The 15132-nt window shown below is 46.3% G+C and overlaps 2 protein-coding genes across 2 annotated transcripts in view; one reads left to right on the forward strand and one right to left on the reverse strand.

Moving 5' to 3' along the window:
- Positions 1–184: 184 nt before the first annotated feature.
- Positions 185–11747, forward strand: LCT (lactase). Its single transcript, XM_009069736.1, has 11 exons — positions 185–857; positions 2120–3679; positions 3976–4244; positions 4677–4967; positions 5847–6045; positions 6956–7158; positions 7540–7649; positions 8242–8376; positions 9457–9680; positions 10530–10766; positions 11536–11747. Exons 1-11 carry the CDS (start codon positions 185–187, stop codon positions 11745–11747), a joined length of 4113 nt encoding a protein of 1370 aa, XP_009067984.1.
- A 574-nt stretch (positions 11748–12321) lies between these two features.
- Positions 12322–15132, reverse strand: part of UBXN4 (UBX domain protein 4) — an 8769-nt gene continuing 5958 nt past the window's right edge. The window contains exons 9-12 of the mRNA XM_009069737.1: positions 14338–14464; positions 13704–13835; positions 13164–13372; positions 12322–12940 (exon numbers count right to left, since the gene is read on the reverse strand). Coding sequence (XP_009067985.1) covers positions 12802–12940; positions 13164–13372; positions 13704–13835; positions 14338–14464 — 607 coding nt within the window. The 3' untranslated portion in view covers positions 12322–12801. The remainder of the gene's footprint in view (positions 12941–13163; positions 13373–13703; positions 13836–14337; positions 14465–15132) is intronic.

Raw genomic sequence — 15132 nt, forward strand, 5'->3', positions numbered from 1 at the left:
TTCCCCTTTCCCCTTCCCCTTTCCATTTTTCCCTTTCCCCATTCTGAAAGCTGGTGTGGATGGATAGTCAGATTCTTTGGCTATGATTATTTGCCTTGTCAATGTTTTTTCTTTTGGATGGAGATGACACTTTCACATGGCAAAAATCTCAGTGCTTGAGAGTTTTTGTGCAAAGCAGCATGACATGTGTTCCTCTGCTTTCTGTTCCCAGGTGGCTCACACAATTCTCAAGGCTCATGCCAAGGTCTGGCACCTGTATAATGACAAATATCGTTCTCAGCAACTGGGGAAGGTGGGGCTGGTGCTGAACTCAGACTGGGCTGAACCCAAGACTCCAACCAGCTCTGAGGATGTGAGGGCATCTGAGAGGTACCTGCAGTTCATGCTTGGCTGGTTTGCTCACCCCATATTCGTTAATGGTGATTACCCAGACATCCTGAAGGCTCAGATCCAGGAAGTGAACCTGCAGTGCTCCACCAGAGTTGCAGAGCTGCCTCAGTTTACAGAGGAGGAGAAATCCTGGGTGAGAGGGACTGCAGATTTTTTTGGTCTTTCCCATTACACCTCCCGCCTGGTCAGTGCTGTGACGAATGGGACCTGCACACCAGGCTATGAGAGCATCGGCAACTTCTCCCTGCATGTGGACCCTTCCTGGCCACAGGCTGCCTCTTCTTGGATCCACGTGGTTCCTTGGGGACTAAGAAGGCTGCTGAAGTTTGTATCCCAGGAATACACAGGGACAAAGATCCCAATATACGTGGCAGGGAATGGAGTGCCCACGGAGGACGTGGGGGACGCTGTTAATGACACTCTGCGCGTGGAGTATTTCCGCCGGTACATCAATGAGGCTTTAAAAGGTATAGAGAAATCAAATTGTTCTTTCTTTTTTTGTTTAATAATGGCAACTAGTTATTCCAACCCTGCCATGGTGGGTGACTTTAAAACATCACCACTTGCATAGGAACATGAGGACAGCTGTCAGTTGTGCAGGTAGTGAGTGTGACTTCATCTACTTCAGCCTCTCTGGTGTCCAGATATAGAGCTCTCCCTTCTGTGGGAATAGTTTTATCATGTGTAGAGATTAATGTAGCCTGGACCCTAAGGCCAGTCCCTCTGTGAGAGCAGTGCTTATACACTCCATCTCCCCTGGAGATGATTTGCCTGCAGAGGTCTCACAGATCAGGGCTGAACTGTCTTTGCTGATTAATCAGATCTAACTGGGAGCATCCTGTATCATCATTTCAGGTTAGAAATTTTAGGGAGGTGTTTATATCTCCATCATTTTGAGCAAGATTCAAATTATGTTTGTATCTTTGCAAGCTGTGTATCAATGTGTATAAAAAGAGTATTAGTGGCAAGTTCTGGACAAGTACAGAGATCGGAATTTTCAAATAGAGATTTGACTGTTGCTCTTGAGATAAAACAATACTGGCAGGAAAACATTATTAAATATGCTGTATTAAATATATTGGTGATCAATGTAGAGCATTTGATCTTCTTGACCTAGTTAGTTCTCAGCATACTGCTAGAAGTGTTAAAAGAGCTACAGAAAATCCAATTTAGCATTGCTGTTATGCCTTTGCAGAAGCCAAGAAGCAGCACTGTATTTGGGGAGTGAACTTTACTGCAGTGAGAGAATTGTAGTGTGCTCTTTTGTAGGCAGAGAGGAAGGATGCTGGACTTGCCTCTGCTGGTATTGGATGCACTGTTCTGTTAAAGGAAACTCTCCTGTGCTCAGGGAAGATAGACAAGCACTAAATACATGCAGTGTTTCAGTTTAACTACAGAGTTAAATCTAACATTGCACCATATACCTAAACTGATGACATCAGCTTGAAAACAAGAACACAGGGATAGAGAGAGCCGTGGCACAAGTGTCCTGTACTTGAGTATCTCTTGACTAATACTTCCTTTCTCACACATGATTACCACTAAGTATTTAACCAGCTCCTGTTAGAGTGCTGGCTGCTTTTCATATTCCTCTTGGCTGTTTGAGAGCCTAAAAATCCATCTGTAGATGTTTGGCTTCTCACACTTACCCTCAGTTGTGGTGTTTATGTCATGCTGTACTATGCTCAGGAGATGTTCAAATGCAAATGTTGTGTTGTTTCTGTGACAGCTGTGAAACTGGACGCGGTTGATGTTCGCTCGTACATCGCTCGATCCCTCGTTGATGGCTTTGAAGGCCCAGTGGGCTACAGCCTAAAGTTTGGGCTGCATCATGTGAGCTTTGAAGACAGCAACAGACCAAGGACCCCCAAGGCATCTGCTTATTTCTATTCCAGTGTTATTGAAAAAAATGGTTTTCCACCCAAAGCCTTGAACAGACTTTCTACACCGGTGGTGTTTGACCGACCTATGCCATCAAAGTTGCCCAATTTACCAGCATCAGAAGTTCCCTCCAAAGCAAAGGTTGTCTGGCAGAAGTTTTCATCTCAGTCTGACTTTGAAAGAGACATGTACTTTTATGGGACATTTCCAGAGGACTTTACATGGGGTGTGTCATCTTCTGCCTACCAGGTAGAGGGAGGTTGGGATGCTGATGGGAAAGGACCCAGCATTTGGGACGTCTTCACTCATGTCCCAGGGAATATAAAGAATAATGATAATGGAGATGTAGCTTGTGATAGCTACAACAAGGTGGAGGAAGATATTTACCTGCTGAGAGCCTTAGGGGTAAAGAACTATCGTTTCTCTCTGTCCTGGCCTCGAATTTTCCCCACTGGAAGGAACAACTCAATCAACAGCCATGGAGTTGACTACTATAACCGTCTCATTGATGGACTGGTGGCAAACAACATCACTCCAATCGTCACTCTCCACCACTGGGACCTGCCACAAGCTCTCCAGGACATTGGTGGCTGGGAGAGCAACGCACTGATTGACCTGTTTGACAGTTTTGCAGACTTCTGTTTCCAGACCTTTGGGGACAGGGTGAAGTTCTGGATTACATTCAACGAACCCCAAGTCATTGCCTGGGTGGGCTACGGCCTTGGGATTTTCCCACCCAATGTCAAAGACCCTGGCAGTGCCCCCTACAAGGTTGCCCACATCTTGCTGAAAGCTCATGCCAAGGTCTACCACACCTATGACGACAAGTACAGAGCGAGTCAGGGAGGGATCATTGCCCTGTGCCCCAACATTGACTGGGCTGAGCCAAAGACCCCAAGTGACGCCAGGGACATCGAAGCTGCAGACAGGTACCTGCAGTTCGTGGTGGGGTGGTTTGCACACCCCATTTTCAAAAATGGGGACTACCCCGAGGTGATGAAGTGGAAGGTCGGGAACAGGAGTGAGCTCCAGGACCTGCCGTCGTCTCGCCTGCCGGTGTTCACCGCGGAGGAGCGGGAGTACATCAGGGGCACAGCAGATGTCTTCTGCTTCAACACCTACAGCTCCAAAATCGTAACCCACTCAACGACCCGGCTCAAGCCCTTCTCTTATGAGTATGACCAGGAGGTTTTGACAAAGGTTGACAGCTCCTGGCCTTCCTCAGCTGTTAGTGACCATCGGGCTGTGGCCTGGGGGCTGAGGAGGCTACTGAACTGGATCAAAGAGGAATATGGAAATCCCCCAATATACATCATTGAGAATGGAGTAGGGATAAAGACCAAATCGGATGTTGATGACAACGCCAGGATATTCTACTACAAAACATACATTGATGAAGCTTTAAAAGGTACCTGTGGTTGCTTTTGTTTGTTGGTGTTGTGTGTCTCATCTAGATTTCTGGTTATTTTACTCCTCTGAAGAGGAGTTAAAGGTGACTGAATCAGTCTTTGAATATTCTGAACACAATATAAACATAGTGTTTGTTTTTATAGTCTTCTTTGCATGGCCATTTGTACTTTGTATCCTCCAACCATGAAGAGTCCCTTGATGAGCTAAAAGCATGTATGAGTTTGCCTGTGAATTCCTTACGGTTCATTTCATGTGTGTTTTGTTGTTGTCTCCCATTTGTTTCTGGTCTTTCAGCTTACAAGTTAGATGGTGTTAATCTGAAAGGATACAACGCTTGGTCTTTGATGGATGACTTTGAATGGTTGGAGGGTTATGACCCAAGATTTGGATTGCACCAGGTTGATTTTGACAATCCCAACAGGCCAAGAACCCCAAAGCGCTCTGCCGTGTACTACGCAGAAATCATCCGCAGTAACGGGATCCCACTGCCCAAGGAAGATGAGTTCTTATATGGAGAGTTTCCAGAGAACTTTAGGTGGAGTGTGGCAACTGCAGCATATCAGGTCAGGAAACAAAGTACCCTTGAAGTTCCTGTGGAGAGTTAATTCTTCTTGGATGAGACACCTACAGCTTTTGTAACATTGGGTTTTACCCTAACTAAGGAAAGAAAATGAAGGAGCCTGGAGGTGTTTAGGACGTGGTTGTATCACTGGAGTTGGGCAGCAGCATGGGCTTCACAAGAGTAAGCCAACATGGAGCAGCAGGTGAACTGAAACACTGTCTGCTCTGTGACATTGTACTTCGCTAAGATGTCTTCCCTTGAGGCCCAAGAGATCTTACTAGTTCAGCACAGCAAAAACATTGCTGTTTCTAGTCTCAGGCCGATAAATCAAAATATTGTGTGTTGCCACAAAGACTAATGAGCTGAATTCTTTACTAGGCCACGACCTAAATTTAGGGTTTACTAACAATTCCCTTCCCATCTTCAATTACAGATTGAGGGAGGATGGAGAGCAGATGGGAAAGGACTTAGTATTTGGGACAAATATGCTCACACTCCCTTGAGAATCGGCAACGATGACACTGGAGATGTAGCTTGTGACAGCTACCACAGGATTGAAGAGGATGTGGAGATGCTGAAAAACCTCAAGGTGTCTCACTATCGCTTTTCCATCTCCTGGCCCCGTGTTCTCCCTGATGGGACCACCAGGTACATCAATGAAAAGGGACTGAACTACTACGAAAGGCTTATCGATGCTCTTCTGGCAGCTAACATTGAGCCTCAGGTAACTAAAACCAGTAACTTTCAGGTAACTGAAAAACAGCAAAACCCGAGTCTGATGCTCAGAGCACACATGTGTGTTTCCATCCACACCCTCCTTCACACTGAAATTGTTTTCCATGGTTTTCCCTTGCATTCTGCAAAGAAACATGGGGGTTTGCTTAAGGAAATGAACTGGGAATATAGTGGTGTGTCAGAAACTACTACCCAGAAAGATCACAGTATACTTATCGTTGACTGTTTTCAATTATTTTCTCATCCCTCATGTGCTTGGAAGTGATTCCACAAGGACCTACACAGTGATCTTTCCAGAGACTGAGGTGAAGCTGACCAACCTGTAGTTCCTAGGATCTTCCCTCTTGCCTTCCTTGGAGACAGGTGTAACTTTATTCCTTTCCCAGGAGTCAGGAAGCTCCACTGATCAGCATGGTTTGTCACATACAGTGGGCAGTGACCTCACCACTGCATCAATCAGCTCTTTCAGCACTGTTGAGTGAATCTGACCTGTCCCCATAACCTTGTACCAGCCCAAACAGGTGTTCTATGGGATTGTATTTCACCTTGAGACTCAGTGCAGACAAAGTAGTTCTTCACTGATGAGTTCTTGCTATCACAAGGTGCTTTTCGGTAAAATCTTCATCTTCACCATCAGACTGTCCCTAGAGTTTGAGTCGTTTCCCTATGTCCTAAAGAAGCTGAGACATTGGCAAAAAGGTGTTTTATTTGAGTGCATGAGTGATCACTACAAACCCAAGCACTGTTAGGAACAGGTGGCTGTAGATCAGAGCACAGTCTATGTTCTTAAATGAGTCTAAGTTACTGTCCTTATTTTCAAAAGTAAGAGTGAAGGTTGAGTCCTTTCTCTTGGTATCTTTCCCCACAGGTCACTCTCTATCACTGGGACCTCCCACAGGCACTGCAGGATGTTGGTGGGTGGGAGAATGATACTATAGTTCAGAGGTTTAAGGAATACGCTGAGCTCATTTTCCAGAGACTGGGAGATAAAGTGAAATTTTGGATAACCCTCAATGAGCCCTACAACACTGCATATCTTGGTTATGGTGTTGGCACAGCTGCTCCAGGTAGGACTGTTGGGCATAACTTCAGAGCTTTCACAGCACTGTAGGCACAACTAGTTTCTGCTGCAGCAGAGTAGATGCTTGGGGCTTGCAAAGGTAGAGCAAGGAAGATGGTGTGGTAGGGATAAATGGGCTGTGGTGAACAGGTCCTTTCACTCTGCCTGCCACCTCCAAGCCCCATCCTTCTCCTTCCACTCCTCTAATCCACCCCTCCTCTGCAGTATCCATATTACACTTGCTGCCTGGAGCAGACCCCATTTCCAAACCAGCTCCAAGGACTGTAGAGAGGTTTTAGGGCTGGAGGAGGACCCAGCTCGCAGACCCCGTTTCCAAACCAGCTCCAAGGACTGTGGAGAAGTTTTAGGGCTGGAGGAGGACCCAGCTCAGCTGGAGGGTAGAAGAAAAGGAAAGATGGGGATAGGAGCTGGTTTGAACACAGCTTTTTGCTGTCCATGCTGGTGGCAGCAGCCTGTTGCTGGGGCTGGCAGCTGGCAGAGAGCTGAAGAACCCAAGGGGGCACTGCAGGTTTCCAAACCAGCTCCAAGGACTGTGGAGAAGTTTTAGGGCTGGAGGAGGACCCAGCTCAGCTGGAGGGTAGAAGAAAAGGAAAGATGGGGATAGGAGCTGGTTTGAACACAGCTTTTTGCTGTCCATGCTGGTGGCAGCAGCCTGTTGCTGGGGCTGGCAGCTGGCAGAGAGCTGAAGAACCCAAGGGGGCACTGCAGGGTCCTGCACAGTCTGCCCACAGCAGCTGCCTCTGCCAAGGCACCAATTTCAGCCCAGGCCGGGCCACAGGGCACCAGTGCTGCAAGGGGCAGTTCTGGGTGTCCTGGGGGTCGTGCTAACCTGGGAAGCAGCCATGAGAAAGCTGGGATGTGCTGCTCCAGGGTTTGTGCTGTCACTGTCCCTGCAGGTGTCTCCACCCGGCCGGGCCGAGCTCCCTACGTGGTGGGACACAACTTAATCAAGGCCCACGCAGAGGTTTGGCACCTCTACAATGAGACCTACCGGGCAAAACAAGGAGGGTTGATCTCCATCACCATCAACTCTGACTGGGCAGAACCACGGAACCCACACAGCCAGGAGGACATCGACGCTGCCAGGAGATTCCTGCAGGTACAGAGACCCCTGGACACAGCTCTCCCTGCTGCCCCTGGGGTTGTTGTTCATGGTGACACCTCCTCTCTGGGTGCTGGAGGTGCCCAGAACCCAGATCAGTATCTCACTGAAAGAAAAAAAGGATGAGGCAGAGGCATCACTGCAAGGAAATGTATCAGTCTCTTATGGAGGCTGATCTAGTATGCAACAGCAACGAGACAGAACATGGTTGCAGTGACAAAAGTTCATTCCATTACTGCCCAGATGGACACCCCTAGGTGTCTCCCTGTGCCTGTTTGCTATAAATTCAGGTACTCCCTATAAAGCAGCACATGATGGAGAAATGGTTAAATCCCTTGTTTCGATACATGGTTTATCCTCCCTTATTTCCTGGTTCAGTTTTTCCTAGGTTGGTTTGCTCATCCCATTTTCAAGAATGGTGATTATAACGAAGTGATGAAGAGGAGGATTCGGGAACGGAGCCTGGCTCAGGGGCTGAGCCAGTCCCGGTAAGGGCACAGGCACAGACCTGCTTTTGTTTCACTTGCTGTGCTGAGACCTGCTCTTCTGATAGAATTGCTACACCTCAATGATTCTATTGCAATGCTACTGTAAAAAAAGCTTCCTGTATCCTCACAGACAAATTCTAGTGTGCATTGTCATAGAATCGCAGGATGGTTTGGGTTGGAAGGGACCTTAGGGATCACCCAGTTCCAACCCCCTGCCCATGGTTGTGTCTGTTCCCTGCCTTCACTTCTCTTGCAAACTAAATTTACTAATCTATCTTGGGGGGAATAATTTGGCAGCTCAGTGATTCAGTCAATGCCCTGCATTAGTCACAGTGCTTTACCTGTTGACTCTGGTGAACTTGTTTTAACTTTTCTTAAAACCGTGAACTGAACTTGAGCACTGAGAACTCATTGGTCCCTCTGAGTATGTTTCTTTCTTTCCATTCCCAATTTCCAGTTTCTCCTGGGTTTTCCCATGTTCCTCCTGAAGGATCTTGGCACTCCCTCTTGTGCCTGTGGTGGTGGTTCCAGGGACACCACCAGCATTACACATGGAGTGTGCTTGAGGTGCATTCTCTGTTTTCTCTCACAGGCTTCCAGAATTTACTGAGAGTGAAAAACAAAGAATTAAAGGCACTTATGACTACTTTGGACTAAATCATTACACCACAGTTTTAGCATACAACTTCAACTTTCCCAAGGGCGTTCAGTCATATGACTCTGATAGGTAAGAGATGGATATAAATTATTGCTCAAGTAAGATATGCACACCTAGAGCTTGAGCCAACTGACAAGTGTGAATTGCTAGCAAATAAAGCTGTGAGATGGGTATATCTAGCTGTTATACATAGGTATATCTAGCTGTTATAACCAATACTAGGGAAAAATCCCCAAAACAGTACCTGTGGTGCTGTTACTTTCACAAAAGCCCAGAAATAGCCCTTTTTTTTTTTTTTTTTTACCAGACCTGATGATAAACATGCATCTTTACAACCTCACAAAGAAAATTTGAGGGTTTGCTAAAGGAAAGAATCTGCACTTGTGAGTCTCCCAATGCTTTGGGAACACTGTAACCAGTGTTTATCCTGTTTCCTGCCTCCAGCCTGCAGTCTGAACGTTTGGGAACACTGTAACCAGTGTTTATGCTCTTTCCTGCCTCCAGCCTGCAGTCTGAACTGTGAGGTGATCCTGGTTTATGGATACTGCTCCATTTGCTCCTCACCATCTTGGATATATATAAGTTCAAAGCCTAATTAGCTAAATCACTTCATAGTTAAGTATGTGTAAGTCAAGATTTTTTTATTTAGATACTAACTTCATTCCTGAGCTTCAAAAGGTAAACAATGGGAGCTTACTAGCTTTTCTGATGAGAATTTAGGCAGTGGTGGGAACACCTCTGGGTGTGAAACTGGCTTTCTGAAATGTTTCCATAGGGAATATATGAAACTGTTATAACTTCCATCTGCTGCTGCATCCCAACCTTTATGGCAGGACACTGGGCTCAGTCTTGCATTCCTGTATGTGGGTGTAAAGGGTAATTTTGTGTGCTCAAGCACTGCATGTACATTGAAAAGTGTCATAGTATGCCAAGATTTGGAGTCAACATTGCATCTTCAGCCACAGTCGATTTAGGCAGAACATGACTGTGAAGCAAAGCATGAGAAGTGTTTTCTAGAGACTTGTGAGCACCAGCAGCACCTCAGCCTGTGGTGCTGTCCCCAGTTTGCACAGCTCAGCACCACAGCACTGAGGTGCACAGGCACAGCAGCCACGTGGGACTGGTCCTTACCAGTGTCCTCCTGGGCAGGGGTGTCGCGTCGGTGACCGACCGCAGCTGGCTGGACTCTGGGTCTGCATGGCTGAAGGTGACACCCTTTGGATTCCGAAAGATCCTGAGGTGGATAAAGGAAGAGTACAACAACCCTCCCATTTATGTGACTGAAAATGGCATCTCAGAAAGGGGAGACTTTAACTTCAACGACACTCGGCGAATGCATTACTATCGCACCTACGTCAACGAGGCCCTGAAGGGTAAGAGTGATTATTGATATCATCCACAGCTCCAGAGCAGCAGTGGCTTCCCACAGGGCTGATGGGTACAAAACAAGGTGAGCTGACAGACCACTGCCATCACATTTTCAAGTAACAGTCACATGGGTTTACTGAATCCACTTCCAAGAGCCTTTGGGTTTACCAGAAAGTGCCCATGGATAGCCACAACTGTTCAGGGAAGGTTGATCTGAAGGAAGAACAATCTCTGGGTTTAGCAGAGTAACTGCAGGTTCCTTGATTAGCTACAAGAGAAGTTACTGCTACTTGAGCACCTATTTTGGCTTCTAGTTTGACTACTGCTGTGTCCAAAAACTGCATCTTTGAAAAAAAAACCCACCCCCCAAACTGTTTGAATTAGAGCAGTGGTCAAATGACTTCAGGGAAGAGCTTTTTCAGTTTGCTTTTCTGACATGCAGGTGTTCAGGAAGTGCTCGTGTACTGCCTTGCAGCAGTGAGGCCCCACAGGCACTTGGTTGCCTTTTGATAGCTTTTCTTCTTGTTTCTAAACTTTTGTTTCTAGCACGAAAGCTTTGATTTTTGGAACAGAGAAAGCAGCCTCCAGCACTGGGTGCTGAATGAGCTGCCCTGGTTGATCCTTGGCTGTAACTTGGCAGCAGAACTACCTCAAAGCAACTAAGATAGGACAACATCAAAGAGAGGTGGGAATGGGGAGATCAAAACCAGTGAGGCCAAAGGGGCAATAACCTGACTGCACTTGACACCCTGGTGGTTCTGGAGCACCTTCATGTCACAGCTGGCTGAGGGATGATCTCTCTCCTCCTCTCACCCAACTGCACAACTCCCCTGTTCTCTCTGTCCTGCCAACAGCTGTTGTGCTCGACGGCGTCGACTTACGAGGCTACACCGCGTGGACACTGATGGACAACTTGGAGTGGGCAGCAGGCTTAGCTGAGAAGTTTGGGTTCTACCACGTGAATTTCACAGCCCCCGACCTGCCACGGCGCCCCAAGGCCTCTGCCAGGTACTACTCACAGATCATAACCTGCAACGGGTTCCCAGACCCAGCAACGGGCCCACACCCCTGTCTGGAACCGGAGCCGGAAGGTAAGCGATGCAGCAGAAGGCACACGTGTGTGCTTGCACCCAATTCTAATCCCAAAAGATTTCCACAACCTTAAAGTCTATGGAGACACCACCATTTTCTGTAGTAGTCTTTTAGTACTGCATCAGTCTTTGCTATGACTGAAGACAGGTGGAATAACATCCCTTCTGTTTGCAGAATGAGAGCAATGACTCGATCTTGTGCAAGAGCAAAATGTTGCAAAATAATTATTCCACTCCTTTTCTCTCTGAATAACAGAAGTGCCCAAGATGTTTTCCAAACCACACACATTCAGTACTCCCACAACGTTTTTCCTAAACAGTTTGGAATACTTTGTTCAAGTCAGTGTTTTAGGTAGGCTGATGCTTTGTGTAAGGAGAGACAGGACATGGCACTCAGCACCATGGTCTAGCTGACATGGTGGTGTTAGGTCAGAGGATGGACTTGATCTCAGGTCTTTTCCAACCTGATTGAGCCTGTGATTTCTAATTTGTTTTCTGAGCTAGAGGAGCAGCCTCTGTTCGTGTGGGGGTTTGGGGATGACCACAGCTGCCTGAGAGTACTCACCTGTACTATCAGCCTCAGTTGTGCCTTTACTCTGAGCTAAAATTTCGTCAATTGCTGACTGATCTCACAGAATTCTGGCTCCTGCCAGGGCTCCAAAGAGCAGTGGGAAGCCCTGTGGAGGCAGAAGCAGCAGTGCACTCACCTGCAGGCCCAGCTCAGCCCAGGCTCTGTTCTAACCCTCTCCTCTTGCTTTCCCACGGGCAGTGACTCCGACGGACACCGCACCGGGAGCAGCTGACAGTGTGCACTTCCTGGGACTGGATTTGACATCCCAGAGTGCAGAAACAGCACTTTATGTACTTTTTGCCCTCTCAGGAGTTGGAGCATTGGCCTTGGCTCTTTTTGCATACAAATATGGAAAATTATCCAAAAGATCCCATAAACAAGCAAACATGGAACTTACTAGTAAACTGTAACATTTACACTTCCTAAAATGCTTGTTTGGTTTGTCTTTCCTTTACAAAAAAAGTCTGTGCCACCAGGAAAAGAGACTTAGTGCTTGTACTGCTGCAGCTTTGTCTTGCCTTAGGGAGGGCTCCTTGGCATGGTGGTGTTTGCTTAACAGCTTTAGAAGAGGGAGGAAAATTACCTCTGTATGTTAACTGTCTCTTTTCTCCCTGGGAAGTACCGATTTGATTTCCTAAAGACCAAAGTAAAATTGCCTGTTCCTATCTGCTTAAGGATTCTGAACCTCAGCTGTTACCTGCTCTTGCTCCATCTCCCCTCAGCTGATGCAGATCTCTGAGCAGCCCCTGGAAGCTCTCCATGTTTTTAAGTTGATGTCTATACTGGTGAAAACTGGTCTAGGAGTATTTACTGTTCTAGTGCAGCTACTGTACAGATTGGGTTTTCACCTCCTTTATTTCATGTACTGTTAGGTCACTTAAACTGTAACAAGAGGTTTGTCTGCTGTACTTTAAGTCTCAGTGCATGACCCTAACTGCTCCTTGTGACACAAGTAATTCAGAGGAACTTCACAAGACAGTTATGTTTTCTGGAAAATAGTTTATTGAGTGCTTAGGGAATTAAAAACTACAAGGTTTTGCTTGCAGTTGCAGAAGCAAGAAAAAAGTTAAACATAAATTAATTAACTGATTTGCTACTGATAGTGCTCCTGAAACCCTCACTGTAATCAGCCTACTGTGACCTTTATATTAACACATCTGGCCCTTCAATTTATGTAGCAGAATATTTATAGATTAAAAAGTGCCTTTCTATGGCAGAGGGTAATAATTATGAAAGCTGATGGAGATTTTCAGTCTTTTTACCTTCTTGCTTCTAGGCCTCACCTACACCCACTTCATTTTTCTGACTGAGGTGACTTTATTCCACACTCCACTGTAGGAATAAGAATTAAGTAATCCAGTCAATGTGAAATAAACCCCACTGGCCCAGAAGCTTTAATTGACTTAGATCATACAAGAGAGAAGAAAAAACAAGCAGCCAGATAGTAACTGCAGTTACTCAGAACTACATTTGTTGTGTAGAGTTTCCATTCCAAGTATTGTTTTCATCTTCTCCATCGTCTTGAGTCCTCAGTCTATATATTTTGCCTTCTTTTTTGAAGTCTTCCCCCCTCTTTTCCACTACTCGTTTCCTGACTGCTTGCCTAGGGCACAAATGACAGTGAGGTTTGAGTTCCTCCGGGAATAATTACACAAGAAAAGCAGCAAATGCAACAAACACACATCATATATCCTTCCTCCTCTTATCCCCAGCAAGATTTCTTCATCCCTTAGTTTCCTTGGGAAACACCACCCAGCAAAGTTGCCTCACTCAGCAGTCAGCCCAAGAATGTCATTTCCCTGTCACTGAAGCAGTGTTTGGCTTACCTGCTCTGCTCGATGCTGCTCGATGCTGCAGGGGTTGAGTGGTCTTGCTGGTGAGCTGATCTCACCGAGGACTGGGATGGGGGTGGACTCGTAAACAGGAAGTTGCTAATGAATCTCCAAACCGCTAAGAGGGGATAAAGGATTGTGCCCAAGAACTTCCACAGGTCACTGCCTGAGGCCTGAACGACAGAAGTAGCAGGTCTTCCAGCCTGGCCATGAACACATAAAGCAAACTTGTCAGAGGTGAAAGTCATGGAGAGAGTGTATTTCACACCTAATTCAGAAGCAGCTCAACAGGCACTAGAGAACTCCTTTGCTTACACATTACACAAACATCTATGCCACCAACTTATCTGCTTCAGGAAAACTTCTCCAAATCAGTCCTGACCAAAATTACAGTAACTTTGCAATCTGTCCTAGACACAGAAAAGCCCAAACCTCAAGCCAAATATTATCATGGCTGACTAACAGCAATATCAGCTCCAGTACTGCTGTTCACAGGACAACAACAAATCAAACCAACCAGAACCCAACACCTACCGGCAGCAACACCACTGAAGCACTGGGTGCTAACTCTAATTCCAGTAACTTCTTCCCATAATCTTCTTTGGTAAATTCCCTCCTGGGAAACATCGTCGCCAGGGAAAAATTGCCATAAGTGTTACCAACTGTCTGTGAAGAAAGTAAAGAAAACCTTTTATTTACATTGTCATAGTATCATAGTATGTTAAGGGGTTGGAATAGAGCTTAGAGATCCAGTCCCAACCCCCTGCCCTGGGCAGGGACACCTCCCACCAGAGCAGGTTGCTCAAGGGTTTATCCAACCTGGCTTTGAACACTGCCAGGGTTGGGGCAGCCACAGCCTCCCTGGGCAACCTGTGCCAGTGTCTCACCACCCTCACAGCAAAAAACTTCTTCCTAGTATTCTATTTATTATAACTTCCCTTTCAAACAACTGCAGATTTGCCAGCTGAGTTTACCTTTGCTAGGAGTTCTTATCAAACTATCAATCATCCTCATACAGAGAAATTAAGGATTTTCCCCACCCTACTCTCTCCTACTAATGATAGGCTGCAGTAATACAGAGGCAGTTGGTGGCACTGCAGAAGGTTCCCAAAACCCCCTTCCAATACATAAAAAGGAAAGGAGCTGAGAAAACAAAGCAGCAATTTACCTGTGCAGCAAACTGCCTTGCTTCTTCCAGCCGTGCTTCAGAGGGGAACTGGTTAGTAAAGGAAGATCCATCGGGGAGACGGAACTGGATCCTGGCGATTGCACTGCAGGACAGGTGTGGGGACAGTCAGCACAGGAACACAAACACACTACAGCTCCTGGGGCTTCAGCTTGTAGTATTGAAATGTGGGAGGGAGGGACAGTCATCCTGCTTATGGCAGTGCAGATGGGTTGTAAGATTGGACTCAGAGTGGATAATCACCTGCTTAGCTCACAATGCACCTCTTCCATACCTCCATGTAAGGCCTCTATAGGTTAGAATAATCCAACAGTTGTGTTGGGCAAAGTAGGACAGAGCTCTGACATGCACAGCTGATGGCCCCAGTCAAGCCTGGCTGAATCCAAGCCAAACACACACACACAGCCCAGAGCTGGGTTGGTACCAGCTCCCCCAGCAGTGCTGACATTATCGAGTCATTCTGGCCAGTCCTTATCTGCAACATTCCCTAGCCCCCACCCAGCCCCCTCATACATGGCATTTAACTCACAGATCAGACAGAACAGCTCTTATCAACTAAAATAACACATAAGTTAGTGTTTCATAACCAGGAATGTCAGAAGGATGAGTTATCACAGAACAAAATGTTCGTGTAAATCGCTATGAATAAATGTTATAAATGAAAGACAGTTTTTAATCTCAGCATTCAAACAACCCAACATGGCAACAATTAATAGATTATATATATTAAATCTCTTCCAAGTTTAAGTTTCTATATCTCTCCCCAGAAACACACAC

Source organism: Acanthisitta chloris, unplaced genomic scaffold, assembly GCF_000695815.1.
Source record: "Acanthisitta chloris isolate BGI_N310 unplaced genomic scaffold, ASM69581v1 scaffold23102, whole genome shotgun sequence".
Taxonomy (NCBI): domain Eukaryota; kingdom Metazoa; phylum Chordata; class Aves; order Passeriformes; family Acanthisittidae; genus Acanthisitta; species Acanthisitta chloris.